Source organism: Onychostoma macrolepis, chromosome 06 (genome assembly GCF_012432095.1).
Source record: "Onychostoma macrolepis isolate SWU-2019 chromosome 06, ASM1243209v1, whole genome shotgun sequence".
NCBI lineage: Eukaryota > Metazoa > Chordata > Actinopteri > Cypriniformes > Cyprinidae > Onychostoma > Onychostoma macrolepis.
In genome coordinates, this window is record NC_081160.1 from 22,680,726 (window position 1) to 22,699,231 (window position 18,506).

An 18,506-nucleotide genomic window follows, 5' to 3' on the forward strand; every position below is an offset into this window, starting at 1 on the left:
TGTTAAATATTACATTGTTACTTGGACATGAATTTTGAAACCTCTGTTTAAAAATTTGCTAGAACGTTGCTTGATTTCCTTTATTTGTTTTTTACAATAAAGGATTTTGGTACTGTTAAATTGCCACATAATTTGAAATCTGGGTCCTAAAGCAGTACTATTTGAAAAAGTGAGTCTTCCCTTGATATATTGACCCATGCCTTTTCTTAAGGAGAGTTAACCTAAATGCACTGTATGCAGTGGCAGCAGTTTTGCTTTGTTTGGGCAATATGCAGCATATGGTTCCTTCAGTGGATCATTTATAAAGCGCCCTCCACTTGTTCGTCTCTGGGAACAGCCTATCTCAATCTGGTTTCTCAGAAAATCTCCACTTTGCCCACAAATGGTTTACCCACCCCCCTCAGCTCTGTTCTGAGTGGAAGGCCTACATAATATACATCCTGTTAAGGTGAGAAGAGAGACAGGAAGCGCCATGAGCTCATCTGTTTGACGCTCTGTCTCATGCGTCACGCAGATTAATTAATTCAGCGAAAGATCTGGATGTAATGAGGCACCACTCTTCGCTGCTCTTATCCGAGATCTCGTTGAGGTCAGCACTCAGTATTAACAACCCTAATGAGAATCTGTTTATGACTCTGTCCCATAGACCATAATGTACCAAACATAGTAGGGTAATAACTGATCTCACCTGCTTTTTTTTTATGCTTTCATGATGTGGAGAGAATAACAACAAGGATGGAGAACATAGCTGATGCCGCTGTCAGGCCAATTGTAACTGATTAAAATCCCAAACACCATTAGAGGCGACAAGGCGTTATCTGTCATGCTGATAGATGACATGTTAACTGCCTGACGCGTGCAGCTGTCGAAAACATATGATAAAGAATAGATGGGTGATGGACGGGGGATCATTTTCACCAGATTCCAGTCAGGAAGGCTTTTCATAATTCTTTTATGCAAAACTGTCCTCACAAGTGTTTTGTCACCAGGCTGATATTAATCTTTTGTCTTCTGAATGTATATGGATGTCATGCCACCATGTTTGTGTGTGTCTCCCTTGATGGATCTTGGGCCTTGAGCAAGATGTTGTCAAAATCCTGTTTATATGAATGTGGTTGAACTCATGTAACAGTATAGAGGAAGGGAGTGGGTTTTTATTTTTTTTTTTTTTTACCTTTTTGAATATTTAACATACTGTATATACTTTTGCGCAAGCATAAAATAAAACCTATTTTTTGTATCTTTTTAAAGCTTTTCCTATTCATGCACTAGTGTGGTCCATTGCTTTGTGAAAATAGTTTTAATTGCACAGAACTTGCATTAACATTTACTGTCTTCACTGTTCTGTTCACATTGTTTTCATAGGCAGTAATGGCCAGTGACTTTGCCCTGCCACGGTTTCGATACCTGCAGAAGCTGCTCTTGGTTCATGGCCATTGGTGTTACTCTCGTCTCGCCAATATGATCCTCTACTTCTTCTACAAAAATGCTGTGAGACCCTGAAGTTTGCTACTTTCCTGATTATAATTAGCATTATTATACAGGTTATTAACTACTGTAAAGGGGCTTCGAAAAACAATATGGCAGGAATAATGCATAGTAGCGGGTCATTATTACAAAAATAAACTCTCAGACGGTGATCAGTGTTGTATCATACTGAATGAGGTTTATTTTGTAATAATGACAAGCTTGCTGTAAATTATACTTGCACAGCTAAGAAATACCTAAATGTGACCCTGGACCAATTTTTTCGAATAAATAAGCTGAATAAATAAGTTTTCCATTGATGTATGGTTTGTTAGGATAGGACAATATTTGGCTGAGATGCAACTATTTGAAAATCTGGAATCTGAGGGTGCCAAAAAAAAAGGTTTTGAGAAAATCGCCTTTAAAGTTGTCCAAATGACGTTCTTAGCAATGCATATTACTAATCAAAAATTAAGTTTTGAGATATAAAAATTTCTCGGTAGGAAATTTACAAAATATCTTCATGGAACATGATCTTTACTTAATATCCTAATGATTTTTGGCTATTGCTATGTCTATACCCGTGTGACTTATAACTGGTTTTGTGGTCCAGGCTAACAAATAGGGATGCAATTTTGATTTAGAAATATTTGACTTAAGAGAACGAGTGCTACAAGTTAAATTCACTTTTTTGAATATCTTAAATCTTTGTCATCTATAACATTCAGCACTAATCACAATTAATAAAATTCAAATGAACATTCTGATGTGTTAAAATATTGTTTAACGTTTAATTGTTTAATATTACTTTTATACTGTTTGATCATTGTTACCTCAGATGATGCCAACCCTCAGACAACATACAAAACTACCATTACATGACATGATTACATAAGCTATTACTAAATATTATGTTGAAACATTTTCTGTAAAGATGCTTTGCATTGATTTTCATCGTGAAAAGCGCTATACAAATGAACTTGAATTGAATCATTAAACATTAAATTACACCATCCGTGAACGGCATAAATTGAATTACAATTGGGATCAAAAAGGCTATCGAAAGTGTAATGCAAAATGGTAAATAAAAACCAGTGAACAAGGTTTAATCATTAAATATGAATTTGTATATTTGGTTTGTTAGTGAATTGGTCTTATGTTCTTTAAAACATAAGCCATTACTTAAAAAAAAAAAAAAAGACAATTCTGCTCAATCTTCAGTCAAATAGAGCATTCCATAGAGCCGTGCAATAATGCATCCAGTTTAACAGGTTGAAGTTTCATGACGTGAATAGTTTATAGCTAGAAGCTCTTAAACGTTGTTGTCTGTTCTTCATATACTCTTTGATTAATGAAGATGTATTCTTGGGGAGGTCCTAGAAACGTCTTGGACGTAATGAAGATACATGACTTATAATGAGGCAACAGCTGCAGACCTCATTGTAGATTTTTTTACCTCTATTGTCTTGTCTTTCTCTCTCACCCTAGATGTTCGTTGCCCTCATCTTCTGGTATCAGTTCTACTGTGGGTTCTCTGGGTCGGCCATGGTTGATCAGTGGTACCTGATCTTCTTCAACCTGATGTTCTCCGCATTCCCTCAGCTCATCACCGGCACCCTGGACAAAGATGTGTCAGCAGAAACCTTGCAGGAGTTGCCGCAGCTCTACATGAATGGACAAAACTCAGAGGTACATGCTGATTAGACAGAACATAATTATACCATCTGTGAACTGCGTAAATTGAATTATAATTGGGAGTGAAAAGACGATTGAAAGTGTAATGTAAATGGTAAATAAAAACCCATGAACAGCGTTTTGCCACATGTATTCACACACGAGTTGCCCGTGGTTTGCAGCGTCAGCGGTTCCTCTATAAGCAGATGAAGTATATTACCCGTGCAGCGGTTGCCACAGTTATTGCTTTGATTGTTTTTTTGCTGACCCGTTTCAAAATGGGTCTTTTATTCTGTGCTGAGTTTCATGAGGAAGAAAGCAGCACGAGCAAGAGCAAACATTTTATAAAAACCACTAATCATCTTGAGAGTGGTGAAATTTTGCAACCTGGGATAATTAAACTGCAGTGGTTGCCTCTGCTTTGCTAACCATATGCCTCTGCAGAGGTCTTCCTTTGACTTCATTTATTCACAAACCATTTATTTGCGTTCTGTGACTCCATTAGTGGAACATCTAATGACATTATAATAAAACATGGTTGTCTGGAATCGTGGAATGGTTTGTGCCTGGATCTGATTGTTTGAATTTCTTTTACAGGAATATAAACCCTACATGTTCTGGATGAACATGATTGATGCCTTCTACCAAAGCCTCATCTGTTTCTTCATCCCTTACTTTGTAAGTATGATTAGAATGTTTCTGAAATTTCCATGCAAAATCCATGGCTGTTCAAGTATGTCTGTCTTAAGATGGAGGCCATCTGATCTTGATGAAACCTTTTTAGTACAGTATTTAAAGTTTGAGTGCATTCAAATAAGTGAAACTTACTTCAAGCAAGACTTTGTAGCATTAAGACTGATTTGCATAGATTGTGTCTTTTAATTAGTGTATTGTGTTTATTGCACTAGCAGATTTTTAGTTTATAATTAATGCTTTAAAGTAAACTTTTTGTTTCAAGAATTTTTCCGATGTTTTAACCTCACATTTTGCAGTGTGCTGTGCATGTAAAGTAAAATAAAGTAATCAACAGTGTTGCGTGCATGTCATGTATTTGCAGGCTTACGTTGACTCTGATGTGGATTTGTTTACATGGGGCACTCCCATCACCACCTTGGCACTCTTCACCATTTTGCTGCACTTAGGCATAGAAACCAAAACCTGGGTGAGTCTTGTTTTATAGTATGCAAAATGTAATAGGATGGAGTGGCTAAAACTCAAATTCACCCCTAAAACTCAATCTTCATGGCTCTTCTGTACTGCTTTTGCAGTGTAAAGACGGTTGTGCACTTGTTATGATTGGTGAGGGTCTCTGGTTAAACCTGCTTATTCTGTTTCTTACCCTAAACGCCATTTGCAAAAATGCTGATAAGAGAAGTGAAGTCTGTTTTCAATCTGATTAATGTTCATTTCAATAAATCGATTGAGTAGTTTGTCATCGGTTAGAAATGTTCAATGACGTCCATGCATGGCATTTTACATGTACACTCAGGGCTCGAATTGAGGGGGGATGCGGGGGGATGGCATCCCCCTGGTCAAAAAAAATGACAAAAAGCATCCCCTCTGTAAAACCACCATCCCCCCCTTACCATCCCCTTTGGATTATTAATTTAGTTTATTACGTGAAACTTATCATGCACATGAAATGTTAAAATTCTCTACTTATGATCATTTATGAACTAAATAACGGCTATTGGCCAATCAGAAATTGGTACTGTAACAAGCAGCGCACAAGCAGAAGCTTTTTCATCATTTTTTGCGCAGAATGGTTCAAGCGCAACTTTTGAAGTTCTTTTAAAAAGAAGACAGCAGAAGGTATGATTTTTTTCCTTGATTAGAATTTAAAGACATTCTCCTGACATAATGTGTGTGACTGTGAGGGACAATAGGAGAGCTGACATAATCCAACTTTGAGAGAAAAAAAAAAAAACAGCATTCAAAAGCATTCACTGCGCGATGAAGCCCATTAGAATACAGTTAGAATGCCCTTATAATTCCAGCAATGAAACAAAAAATACCCATGTATGAGTTTTTACGTTTTTATATTCATTGCACAAGCAATAGATTTTTCTGTATATCAGCACAGGTGCGTGAGGCCGCAAGCACAAATGTGCTATTAGTTTTATACAACAGTGCGTAGCAACACGCGTTTCATTCCATGAATTAATCAATTTTTTAACGAATTGAGTGAGCAAGTGATTCAACGGTCCATTCAGATGGTCTCACTTGTTTCGTTTCTATTGAATCAGCCATTTTGAACTAATTGTTTGATATGAATAATTCAGTAAGTCATTTATTAAAACAGGGACTTGCTGCCACCTACTGGCGGTTTTATTGTCATATTTATTTATCCATGACAGACCTAAACCAGCCAAGGTGCCAGCACAAAAACACATTCAGCAAAATGTTTAATTATCAATATTGACCAAAATTCCTCTATTTCAGGCCCCAGAAGGGAAAAAAAAAACTTATAAATAATAGTTAATTTAATAAGGCAAATTTTTTATTAAATGGAAACCTTTTTAAAAATGAGACCATTTTTGTAATCATTGTGTAAAATTAGCCACAGGAGCCCTTCATTTTTTTTTAAAGAAATTAATACTTTTATTCAGGAGGGATGTGTTAAATGAATAAGTCATAGTAAAGACTTATATTTAGTGCTGTCAAAGTTAACGTGTTAATGCAAATTAATTTTAACGGCACTAATTCTATTAACGTGCGATTAACGCAGCATGCATTTTCTGTTTGACCCATGGCCTAGCCCGTAGTTGGAGAAATGGAGATGCACAGTGTTGCCAACTTAGCAACTTTGCAGACCCATTTAGCGACTTTTTTCCCCCTCTTCAAAAAAGTGCCTAGCGACAAATATTTAGGGTTTTCCCCAAACCTTATTTAGTTTGAGACTCGCTGGTACTGCCGCGCGAGTGCGAGGTCTTGCTTTCCCAGCGTGTGCACACCCCTTTCTTTCTCTCTCTGTGCGTCTGCATTGTTCAGCGAGCAGCGGAGAGGAGCAGCGCTTTCAGTTAAACATAGATATTATGTTGCTTCTCTAATTTTACATGCAAGTATAGCCGAAATCACAGCACAGCTATTGTCATTATCTTGTGTGTATTTGATTTTATCAGATGACGGCTTGATTATCAGGATTTTTGTGCAGATTAACATCTTGGAAAGGAGAGCTGTAGCTTAGTCTTAATGGGTCGCGTTTCAGTCACACTTTCATATTCATTCCGTTGTCTGACAACAGAAACAGTAAAATATACCAATGAAAGCAGTTTTATTGAGCTTAGCTGCATCAAAAAACAGCATGTGGGCACAGAGAGGCAAACAAATCTAATAATAAATAATAAATGTACATTTTGGATTTTCAGAAGAAGTGAGCTGCCCTGTCCTGCAAAAATGTTTAAGTAAATTGCTCAGTGCAAAGAAAGAGAAGTAATGGGAACCTAGAATTTATTTATGTCTACTCTTCATTCTGTGTTGACTATGGTTTCAATAATAATAAACATACATTTGCATAAATCATCCATATTTGTCCATGTCTATGTTGATTAGAGTATTAAACTTGAAAAGTATTAATTTAAGGTACATTTAGAACAAATAAAAATGTGTGATTTAAGTTGCGATTAATCACGAGTTAACTCATGACAATCATGCCATTAATCGCGATTTTACAGCCCTATCGATTGACAGACCTACTTATATTGTTAGAAAAGATTTATATTTTGAACAAATGCTGCTCTTTTTAACTTTGTATTCATCAAAGAATCAAAGAAAAAAACTATCACATGTTCCAAAAAAACGATATTAAGCAGCACAACAGTTTCAACACTCATAATAAATCGGCATATTAGAATGATTTCTGAAGGATCATGTGACACTGAAGACTAGAGTAATGATTCTGGAAATTCAGCACTGCGTCACAGAAATAAATTCTATTTTAAAGTATATTAAAATAGGAAACCAAAATTAGAAATTGCAATAAGATTTCACAATATTTTTTTTCTGTATTATTGAAAGAATAAATATAGCCTTGATGAGCAGAAGAGACTCCCTTAAAAAACATAAAAAATCTTACTGATCCCAAACTTTTGAGCGACAGTGTATATAGTTAAATGTTGTTTATTTTTGTATTCATATTTATGGTACATGGAATGGTTTAATGATGTTTACTTTTCTAACACAATTTTAAATTATAATAAAAATAAATATTATTCTTCTATTTATCCACAAAAATATTCTTTAAACTTGCAATATCCTGTGTTTTATTTTATTTATTTATTTATTTTTATTGACAGTTATAATTTTAGTGGTTCAAGTCTTTAAAGGGCACCTATTATGCCCCTTTTTACAAGATGTAATATTGGTCCTGGGTGTCCCCAGAATGTGTCTGTGAAGTTTCAGCCCAAAATACCCCACAGATCATTTATTATAACAGCTGGAAAATGTCATTTTTGGGGTGTGTCTAAAAAAAGAGCTGATTTGGAGTGTATGGCTTTAAATGCAAATGAGCTGCATATTCCCGCCCTGTCTCCAGAAGAGGGCGTCGCGTATACGTCTCTCTGCATTGCATATCTACAGCAATAAACAGCCGGTATAAGCAACATAACTGAGAGCGAGGGAACCGGTGTTTGGGCCGTACAAATGAGAAGTCAAATGCACTGAAAGTGGGACGAAACTGCGTGATGTTCCAGAGCTCGTGCTGACCTGTCATTGGCACGGATCAATGGGCTGAGCTGCGCGACAGAGCTACTGAACGGATCTCACGCTACGAACGGCACAAACTAATTTCAAAAGCATGGCGCTGATCAGTTAAAAATATTTAATGTACGCACACAAATACAGTAAAAAGCTAAGCACTATAACGACATGACATTCACAAAGGAGCCTGGAGTGATACACTTATTTAGGTAGATTTTGAGGCGCATTACCTTGAAAAATGAAAGTAATCCACAGCGTCCTCAGCAGCTCAGATGTTGGGAGAAAATGAAAACCCTTATGTTCAGTCTTACATTCCTGATACTGATTTTGAACTGCTATGGTATTTTATTTTATTTAACATCTTCATTTTCTTCATATGTCATTGTTGCTTAAACGTCCTCTAAAACAATCTGTTATGGTGTTGCAATTTGTATGAGTATTTATATATCTTGTGTACGATTCATCTGACAAAGGTTAGGATTTGGAATACATTAGTGCTTTAGCTTTGCTGAAATCAAAAACCCATCTTACACATGTGCACAAGGGGATAGAGAAAGCAAGCCTTTCCTTTCTTTCTCCAAGTACAAAATGAGGCTGAACTCCAGGAAGACCAGGATGATGCTGACACGACCAGAGACATTTATGCAGGGAGCCTCCATGATTGGTTTGAACTGGGAGATACTGCGCCATCAGGAGCCATACATCAGCCTGACAACCCATGCAGGCAGCCTCAGTCCAGCCCACTGTGCTCGTCTCTCTCTCTCACCACGGTGGCGTACACATGGCCGTCACACATAGGGTGGCCAAAGCTCATAGTTGATTTTTCCGACGCATGTCCTGTGGCGTATTACAAACTGCATTTATGTATGTGTGCAGCCCGTACCTGATTCTCCTCTATTTTTCCATCTTTTCTTGAGTCGCTGTTTTAGATTTATGAGCATGAATTGGATTAGAGCTTTTTCCATTACACCGCCGCTGTAAATTTTCAGCTGACAAGTTTCAGTGCGTGAAAAATGTCCTCTGCAGCCTCACTGTCTTTCCGGACATGATGATGGCTTCTGGTGTGAAAGAGGCTGTTCTTCACAGTAAATGGCTCAAGTAGAGACTAAACGTTTCCAATAGTTGGGCTGGCAGCTTCATCGTTCCACGTGCTGCCCGGGAAAATGAACACGCGTACTGGAGAGAGCGAGTGAACGCCTATTAGGTTATTTGAGGTGAGGGCAACGTTGAGGCCAAAGTACATGTGGAAGGTCGTCGCCCTGTGCGCATTCGAAGTGAAAGTGAATTTCCATGCGCAGCCCGTTTCAGTTCCAAAATGTGACTGACTGAGAAAAGCAGGACTGAAACTACAAGCTTTACTTTTGTTAAAGCTTTGCTTTTGTACAGCAGAAGATCATAAACTTGGAGATGGAATTATGTAATAGAAATGCCTAGAAACACATTTGATCCAGTGTTCTTAAGTTTCTTAGTTCTCACATTATTCACATTTCACACTTATTAGTATGACACGTTTTGAAGTTCTCATTTTGAGTCATTGTAAAATATCTACTTCAGGCAATTTAGAAGCTCTTTGTTAATTCTGCCTTGATTGTCTTTAATTATTTCACAGACGTGGATGAACTGGGTGTCGATTGGCTTCAGTATAGCTCTCTTCTTTACTGTGGCGCTGTGCTACAATGCTTCCTGCCCAACCTGTTTCTCTCCCTCCAACACTTACTGGACCTTGCAGAGGCTGCTGGGAGAACCTATATTCTACCTGCTGTGTGTTGTCACACCTATTGCCGCTCTTCTTCCCAGGTATCTATAACCGTAATTAAACCCTGTTGGAAGTATTTTATTTAAATTAAGTGAATTGAACCAAACATTTTTTGCACACTGATTAATATATTGTCATTAAAATGAGGAATATTTATGCCAATATATTTCTATAAGTTGAATTTGGTGCAGTAATGTTTTGCAGTTTAGTTCAAAGTGCTTTAGTATTTTGTGTAATTAAATAATTTCGTAATATGAATATGTAATTTAGTAAATTACTATATTATTAACATAACCACAGTTTTAAAAAGTGCAGAAAACAATTTCCTATTAATTTATTTCAATTTCTCTGTAGTTTCAGATTTAATTTAGATTTTGAATCACAGATTTATATATTATATTATATATTGTATTGTATTATAGTTAATGGTTAATAATTAATAAGCTGATAATTAAATATTAAAATAATAAAATACAAAATTAAAGTAGATAGAAAAAAAAGATTTTCAAATATTTAATTTTTTTATATATATAAAAATTAAATTTAAAAATTTGAAATTATTGAAATATTAAAATCTCAGGGAGTACTTCAAGTAAATATTTTATGTCAAAAGCGTTTGGCTGACAAAAAATTAAAATCTTCATTTTAAAACGTATGTGTTAAATATAACATTTTTATTAAATGTATATGTATGTGTGTCATTAAAACAATATTATTTTTGTGCTTTCTAAGATGTACAAACACAAATCAAATTGTTGGGGCTGGTGTCTGCTGCCAGTGGCCATGTAACTGCAGTGCCCATGGGAGTTTTAGTTTTTGCTGACTCTGTTGTTTTCATGTCTCAGATACTTTTATAGAGCTTGTCAGGGAACTCTGTTCCCAAACCCTGTACACGTGGGAAGACAACTGGACAAACTGCCAATGGACATGCGCAGAATCTTCCTGAGTCAGAGCCAGATGAAGCTGGGCTCCCTCGGGTCACTGTTTCCCCCCCGCGCCCCATTTTTCCCTCTCTGCAGGCCTTTTCAGAAAGACTACAGGCCCAGGGTAAAGCAAGCCCACATGAGTAGCACCAAACAGAAGGAGAAAGCTATATCCAGCCCCATCCCATCAAAGAGCATGGAGATGCGGGACACACCTTTAAGCTCAAAAACCTCTGACAACCATATCACACTCAACTTCAGAATGCAGGAAAAAGTTCAGTCTTGCAGACAGGGCTCAGACGGCCCTCTATCTGAGAACTTACACTGCGTGAAGGAGCCTTCGAGTCCCGCTACAGGCACTCTGACCCGCACCAAAGACACTCCAGCCTCCAGGACTGTTTTGGACAGCACGGGCTTGGAGGCCCCACTGAGCCCGACAGACCTCTGTCCGGTCAGGTTGCTCACCTCCACTCCCTTGCTTCCTCAAACAGAGACTATGCAGCTCACTACGCCACCCAGCTTTTTTTTGGGGCAAAAGCTGGAAGACGAGGACCATTCAAACCAAAAGTCCCTTCTGAAACAGGCCAGGGATGTGGATCACAGCCAGTCAACTAGCTGCCTACAAGAACATTCACTCAAAACAACATTTCTATGATGCTTTTCAAATTTGCACGTTAGCTTTAAGAAATGTTATTATATATTCAATATTTTATGAAGATATAGGTTGGTACTACATATATATATATTTTAGCTGTATAAAGTTTAGAATTTTTTGTTTGTTTGTTTTTGAGAGAGAGTGGCCAGCATATGCAAACTGGATGGTCTTATGATTAATGACTGACTTTTTATTTTTGTTTTTAAAACCATCTCAGAAGTGGAGGAGGTTTGTATCTCGAAGCAGAGGCAGTCCAGAGACATTCCTCTATCTGTTTATTTGAACCTGGATGTTCTGGCGCACTTTAAAGACCTTCCTGTCTTACCATTAGACACTGCTGATAGCACTACATTCGTATTTCCCCATCCCAGAACCAAAAAATCATGGTACCCTTCAATGTCAGTAGCTACAAGAATTTCGGTAACTCTTTACGAAAAGTGTACATGAGAAGTCCTGATCGAATGAAGGCATGATCTGATCAAGAACTAATAATGTGCGACAGGAGTCACTAAAAACAGCTTTAACATCATGTTAGTACATATTTGTTGTAGTATGTTCTAACACCTAACACTCAACTAAATCATATGATTTCTATTACAAAGAATGTGAAGTGGCAAAACCTGCTCTGACTTTAATTAAAGATGCATGATTTTAATGCCTGAATAACATTTGCTTCACGTTCACATCTGCTGTTTCATTAAGAACATTATTGGATAATCACAAGTTATCATTTAAATGAATAATCCCATTTAAAATCTAATTAAGTTTTTTTTTTTTTTTTTTGCTACTTTGAATTCTTTGTCATACAGCCCATCTAATGTGTTAACTATCAAACATGTAGTTAAAGTGGCCATTATTCACATGACTCCCTCTGATTCCTGACATATCTCATGCAAGCGCTTAATTAGTTCTTGATTAGTCTGTGAGTTCATTCACCATTAGTTCAACTATTTGTTCAAGTATTAGTACATGATTTATATATGCGCTATTTATAAAGTGTTAGTGGAATTCCTTGAATATTCCTTTAAGTGTTGTGTTTGTGTTGTTAGATCCCCTGACGACTTTAATTAGTGCTGAGCAAGAGATGCACTCTACACTTGTTGATGCTGTCCAAAGGACTATGCATTCCATTATTGAAGCTCTTAGACATCTACCAGACGTTAAAATGTCAGTATCTCACACCAACATCACACTAGACTTACTAGAGTCAAATATTATCATGTAAAATGGAACTGTGCTCTGGCGCAGTTGAGCTTTTCACGCATATACAGATGGTGCTTATGGCAGGTTCCAGCTCAAGTATTTGTTCGTCTTTTTCTTGACTTTTTGCTGCTGCTTTTGTTTCGAAACACATTCCTGCAGGATAGGATTTCACTTGTGCTGTTTTATATGTAGTTCTATTCATTCAGTCATAGTGCAGAGTGCTTTAGGAAATGGAGTCCGATGCATCAAGCTAATTTGACAGTTAAGGATGCTGGGAGGTGGCCTGATTAAGTACATGTGCGAACAGAAAGGCCACTTTACGATGTTTGTTTTAGGACTTTTTACGACCTGATCTGTTGAGAGATATATATATGCATCTTCTGCTATTTGCTATGATTGTATTTTTCTGCTGTTTACTCTATACATGATCCTTGACCAAAGATGCAAGAAGCACATGACCGCTGGAGCATTTGTACTGTAACTGCTTGCTCAGGCTGATCACTTTATTAATTAGCAATTTAATTGGCTCAGGGCGGGCTACTCCGTTATTAAAGGGATATTTCAGCCAAAGTGACAGATTTTTTTTTCTTTCTCTTTTCTTCTTCATTGTTTACTCACTCTTGTGTCATTCCAAACCTGTTTGAATTTCTTCTGTTTAACACACAACTTTTTATTTTTTTTCCCATGCAGTGAAATGCAATTTGGACCCCATTGAGTTTCACTGCATGGACAAAACAATTTTTTTTTTTTTTTTTTTTTTTGGTATTCCTCAGAAGAAAGTAAGTCATATTGGTTTGGAACGTCATTGAGGGTGAGTACATGATGACAGAAATGTCATTTTTGGCTGAACTCTCTCTTTTTAAGTGTCTTTGTGCCCTCACAGTTCAAGTTGCTATTCCCAAATCGAATTTAGTTTTTTCATGACAGAAACCATGTATTGTATGCATTAGTGTCTCGCTCGCCCTCAGGAACACAAGTATACATTCATGAACACATTCCATTTTGATCGGTCTGTTCTAAGGGAATTAATGGACTAGTCCATGACTTTGTGACTTCTCATTGTTTTAAAGCTGTTATATGTGTAATGAACGGTTCTGACGAGCACATGGGTGGTTATTCATTTGTTCCGCAAGAGAATATTCCACGATTCCGCAAATGTCAGGGGTGTGGCGTATTATAGAGTCCCCTAGAGAGATGCTAAAATAGTTTTTATGAGATGATTTGTCATGCTGTGCTCACATAACCTCAAGGCCTCGCCAATCTGTTCATTCGGGATCTCATTTGGGCAGTCGCTATCAAAACCGCTGATTTATGAACAGCCTACCAGGAGGATTATGAGATCTATTGTGCTCATTACACAACGAATGGTGTGAACAGAATGTGCTCACACCAAAAAAACAGGGTGGTACATTAGAAAGCATCTTGATTGTAGTTTCCTGTCATTCATAAACGCAAAAACTCATGTTTTTTTGAGGTGTATCTAGAGGGCGATGCAGTATTAAGCTGGGTGTGAGTGGAGGAATAAATGACTGATTCTCTCTCTGTATGTGTCTGGATACTACAGTAAAACCCTAAAGAAGCTAATATGAAGCACACAAGTACTTTGTCCCTTCCGTTTTTCTTCTGCACAGCTCAGGTTCAGCGTTCGCCGCTATGAGCAATATTTTCGTCTCGTTGAAAGTGTCTTGTTTATAGCATCCAAAATTATTTTATTTTCGTAGTTTGATAAAGGCAACGTTTTTATGTGCTGAAGTGCTTTAGTATATGCAAGAAAACCGTTTTATACAATGTGGAATATATGTTATGTGCCTTAACACTGGAGAACGCTTATGTAGACGGCAATACATACAGTGAATTTTATATACGTGCAGTATATGTAAAAGGTATTTTGAGTTATATTAATAAATGAGGTTTAATAAAACAAAATCCTTTTGGTTTTTAACAAATTGAAGAGATTATGCTGTATTTTTTTTGTTGATTTAGATTGGAATGTGCCAGTACTTTGATCCCAGGTTTCAGATCTGTCAAGTTCTTGGCCGAGCATCACATGCTGTAATAAAATCCATTCACAGCTGCATTCCAGAGCCTTTCCTTAACTTCAGGGCAGATCACCAGCAGGAATGCCGTCCTTCAGAGTTTGTCATAGCACACATGTAAGCGTTGGGTGGACTTTTTGATACCCAGCATGACTTTTATCACTGTCACTGCCATGACTGTTTCTGGTTCATTGTACTGTAATTGGTGTTTGTTATAGTCACTCAAAGGTTCAGTTTGTTCTCACTGTAGACTGCCCTTCATGAAAACACCCGTTTCAAGTGGTTCTCTGACATTTTGGAGGGGTTTGTTCAATTGTTCTGTGTTTGTTTCTTGACACAGAACAACTCTTTGTGTCATAAAACTGAAATAAATGGTAAGAAAATGTTTCTTGTGCGCTCATTCTCTTGTTCGGTTTTAAAAGTACAATTCAAATATTCCAAGTGATTTGGAGCCTATATGTGTGAGGGAAAACGCAGTGTTATTGAGTATTATTGCAATACTATTGTAGTTTTTGATTGTTTTTCATTTCCATTTTCAATGTAATTTTAGTTATAATTGTGTTTTTGTTCTTTATTATTATTTTTTATTTTATTTTTTTAAATACCTAGATAGTTTTTATAATTTTTTTGGAACAGTTTTTGTTATTTTAGTACATCACGCATAGTAGTACATGGTAATCTAAATGAAAATGAGAAATGCTGTCCTGGTAACTAGATTAAAGAACAAATAAATTTACTTTATTTCAATTAATGTTTATTTTAAGTAACAAAATGTATCATTTTTATTATATAATTTAATAATCTATGCTTTTAGTTAACTATAATAACCCTGGGAATAGGCCAAATTTAAGTCATTATTCACAAAAAAATCTCTTGTGTTGTAGCTGCCAAACCTTGTTCTCACATTTTTCGAATAGCGTGTAAAAGCAGATTTCTTATTCTCATGATGAGACTCATTGACATCTGCTGCATTTTGATGCACCATGTTGAATAGAATCTAATCATGTTAAATTGATCATTTTGGTGCTTGATGGTCTTGGTGCCCATTGTTTTCTGTTGTATAGAAAAGAGCAGACATTCTGCAAAATAAGTCATATGGGTTTGGAACAAGTGAGTAAATGATGATTTATTATTTTTGGGTGAGCTATTCCTCTCAGCCCTGAATTGCCCTAAAACACCTCAGAGACCTGTTTTTTTTTTCACTGGTATTGCAATACGTTGTAATTGCTCCCTCAATATAGGATTAGGATCTGCAGGACGGCTATTAGCACGTGACAGCAGAGTGGATGCATTCACCTCAGGGAACAGCTGGAGGCATTTCCCCACGGAATGATATACACAACTAGCAGTGGCTGGAAACATCTGTCAGCTAAAGAAGTGCTTTTTAACCCAAAGGCATGATGGCGTTTCGTGAATTATTATTTTTTTTTTTTAATGCCTTTTACCTGGTGTTACACAATGGCTGAGGTATGACACTTGATGTTCACCCAGCTTATCAAGGCTTGATAGACAACACCCAATACATCTCATTTTTTAAATCTCATTTCGATATTTGTAGAATTAGCCATCTGCAGTACATCCAAGCAGAGTTGTTTTTTTGTTTTGGTTTCGTTTGGTGTGGTTTGTTTTTTTGTTTTGTGGTTTATTTTGGTTCGTTTTTGTTTTAGTTTGTTTTTTTGTTTTTGGTTTATTTGGGATTATCTATATATTTTGTTATGTGGTTTGTTTATGGTTCGTTTTTGTTTGGTTTTTGTATTTTAGTTTGGTTTGTTTTTGGTTTATTTGGGTTTATTTTTGTTTAGTTTTTTTTAGTGTTATAGCAAATGACTGTGTAAATGTCAAACCTTTATCGAATTTTGCTTGTTTTATTAATCTAAAAACAGTTGTTCATTTTAATACATGGTTTTAATACATGTTTTGTGTTTTGGACAAAATTAAATCAATTAAGTGGAATGAACATTAGGCATATTTGGATTTGCTTATAAATAATCAGATGTAAATAAATCATTAGTAAGATCATAAAATATAAGTGAAATAAAAGGTCTATTTTGTGTATGTTTACGACGGTCTGAGCATTCGTCCAAAACAACCTGATTTTTGCTGAACCAACATTTCTCTCATGACTCAAGATATGTATTTACTTGTGAGAAAACTCTATACAGTTTTATCCAGCAGGACTTGGCAAGGCCTTTAGAACTGAAGATGGAAGATGGATGATATCTGGCCCAGAGTTGCTCTTGCTGGTCGTTGGGTGGTACGTTTAGCATCTGTGGTCCCTCTTCAGGAGGCAGGAAAGAGGTTATTAATGAATTTCCTTTAAAGCACGAAGCAGGGAAGGTTGTGCTGATGCTGCCATACAGAGCTTCCCTCCGGCCCCTGCCACTGGCAAATTACTGGCCGCCTTCTTTGCACTTTTCAAAATCAACTTCCGTCATCCAGACAAGGAGATAATGGTCTTCCTTTACTTGCTAACGTGGTTTCTTTTCAGAGGTTAGCACAGCACACTAGAGATCTTACCTCTGTCTTTTCCTTCGTTCTCTCTTGTGTGCTGTCTATTTGTGGTGATGAAGTTTGTTTTGCACTGTTATTTGTCCCTCAGAGTCCAGCCGTCACGTAGCTTGTCATAAACAGCCACTAAACTCTTAAGCAAGGGATAATGTGCAGTCGGCTGATTATTATTGCAAAATAAACCCCAAAAGACAAATCAGGACTCTGATGTGAAGCACAGGTGTCTTTTATTGTCCTAAAGGGGTTTATTTTGCAATAACGACTGGCTTATTGTACATAAACTCTTTTTTTTTATTTTTATAATTACTTACCAAACAAGGTAACACTTCATAATAAATCATTAACAAATGTTATAATAATGCATAACAGAATGCTTAACTCCTGTCGTTCCAATTGTTGAATAAAGTCATTATTTTTGTTTTCTTTGCACACAAAAAGTATTCTCGTAGCTTTAAAAAAATATAGTTGAACCACAGATGTCACATGGACTATTTTCTCGGACTAAGCTCTCGGATTTCATCAAAAATGTCTTAATTTGTGTTCCGAAGATGAACGAAGGTCAAGAAATGTTTATAAACATTTACTAATCAATATTACCTTTGCATGCAGTCATCTCAATGGCAAAATTTGTCCCAGATGACCTGAATTTACCCTATTTTCACATCTTTTTGTAAATGTTTAAAAAATGTTTACTAATCATTTAGTACCTTTCATTGGACTTTTAAGCTACTGTAACATTGTTTGTGTAAAGGGTGGTTAGTTAAGTTCAGCTAAATGCATGCTAAAGACACAACACATATTGTAATATAAACAGATTGACCTGTGTTCCCATATAGTAATCATGGTAACCTTAACCCAAGGGTCACCAGTCAAGGGTCACCAGAGTTTAGATCCAACTTTCCTCAACACACCTGCCTGGATGTTTCAAGTATAGTAAGACCTTGATTAGCTGGTTCAGGTGTGTTTGTTTGATTAGGGCTGAAGCTAAACTCTGTAGGACCCCTGCCTTAACCAAACCTGTCCCTGTATCACACCTCAATAGCAGCAAAAGTGTTGTAAGTTTATAAATACACATTTATTTGTATCATGTCAATATTTTGCCTTTTCCATCTTTAAAATGTTTGCTTCTTGCCCCCAAAACTTCCATCTTCACAAATACAGTGAAAAGGCAATGAAAAGAAGATAGATAGATGTTGCAGTTCTTCTGTTCTAGAGGTAACCGAGAGTTTGCTGTGAAATGTGAGGTTTAAATGCAATGTGATTCATTATTCATCTCTTTTACAGGTGTGAATCTTCAATTCCTTATGCAGCCTTGTAAAACAAGCTACTGTGGCAGTGTGTTTTCTTCACAGTTTCCCTTCAGGCTGCCTGTAGGAATAGTTCACTTGGGAGCGCATGTAGGACTCATCCTGAGTTCACGGTCAGAGTTTCACTTTAATAACCTCATATAGCGTCTCTAGAAAAGTTAGTAATCATTTTATGAAATATGAAGTAATTGTCATTATTAGTACTTGCTAAGGCAAATCTCCCATTTTTGCTGCACAGAACCACTGGTCGAAACCTAGCAATGCCCTCAAAAAATCAGG

The 18,506-nt window shown here is 36.7% G+C and overlaps 1 protein-coding gene across 1 annotated transcript in view; it reads left to right on the top strand.

The window, feature by feature from the left end:
• atp10a (ATPase phospholipid transporting 10A) overlaps positions 1–14,810 on the top strand; it is a 51,471-nt gene extending 36,661 nt beyond the window's left edge. Inside the window, exons 16-21 of the mRNA XM_058779153.1 lie at positions 1,366–1,491; positions 2,956–3,156; positions 3,739–3,819; positions 4,199–4,303; positions 9,449–9,636; positions 10,441–14,810. Of these exons, the coding sequence (XP_058635136.1) occupies positions 1,366–1,491; positions 2,956–3,156; positions 3,739–3,819; positions 4,199–4,303; positions 9,449–9,636; positions 10,441–11,173 (1,434 nt within the window). The 3' untranslated portion in view covers positions 11,174–14,810. The remainder of the gene's footprint in view (positions 1–1,365; positions 1,492–2,955; positions 3,157–3,738; positions 3,820–4,198; positions 4,304–9,448; positions 9,637–10,440) is intronic.
• The last annotated feature ends 3,696 nt before the right edge of the window (positions 14,811–18,506 follow it).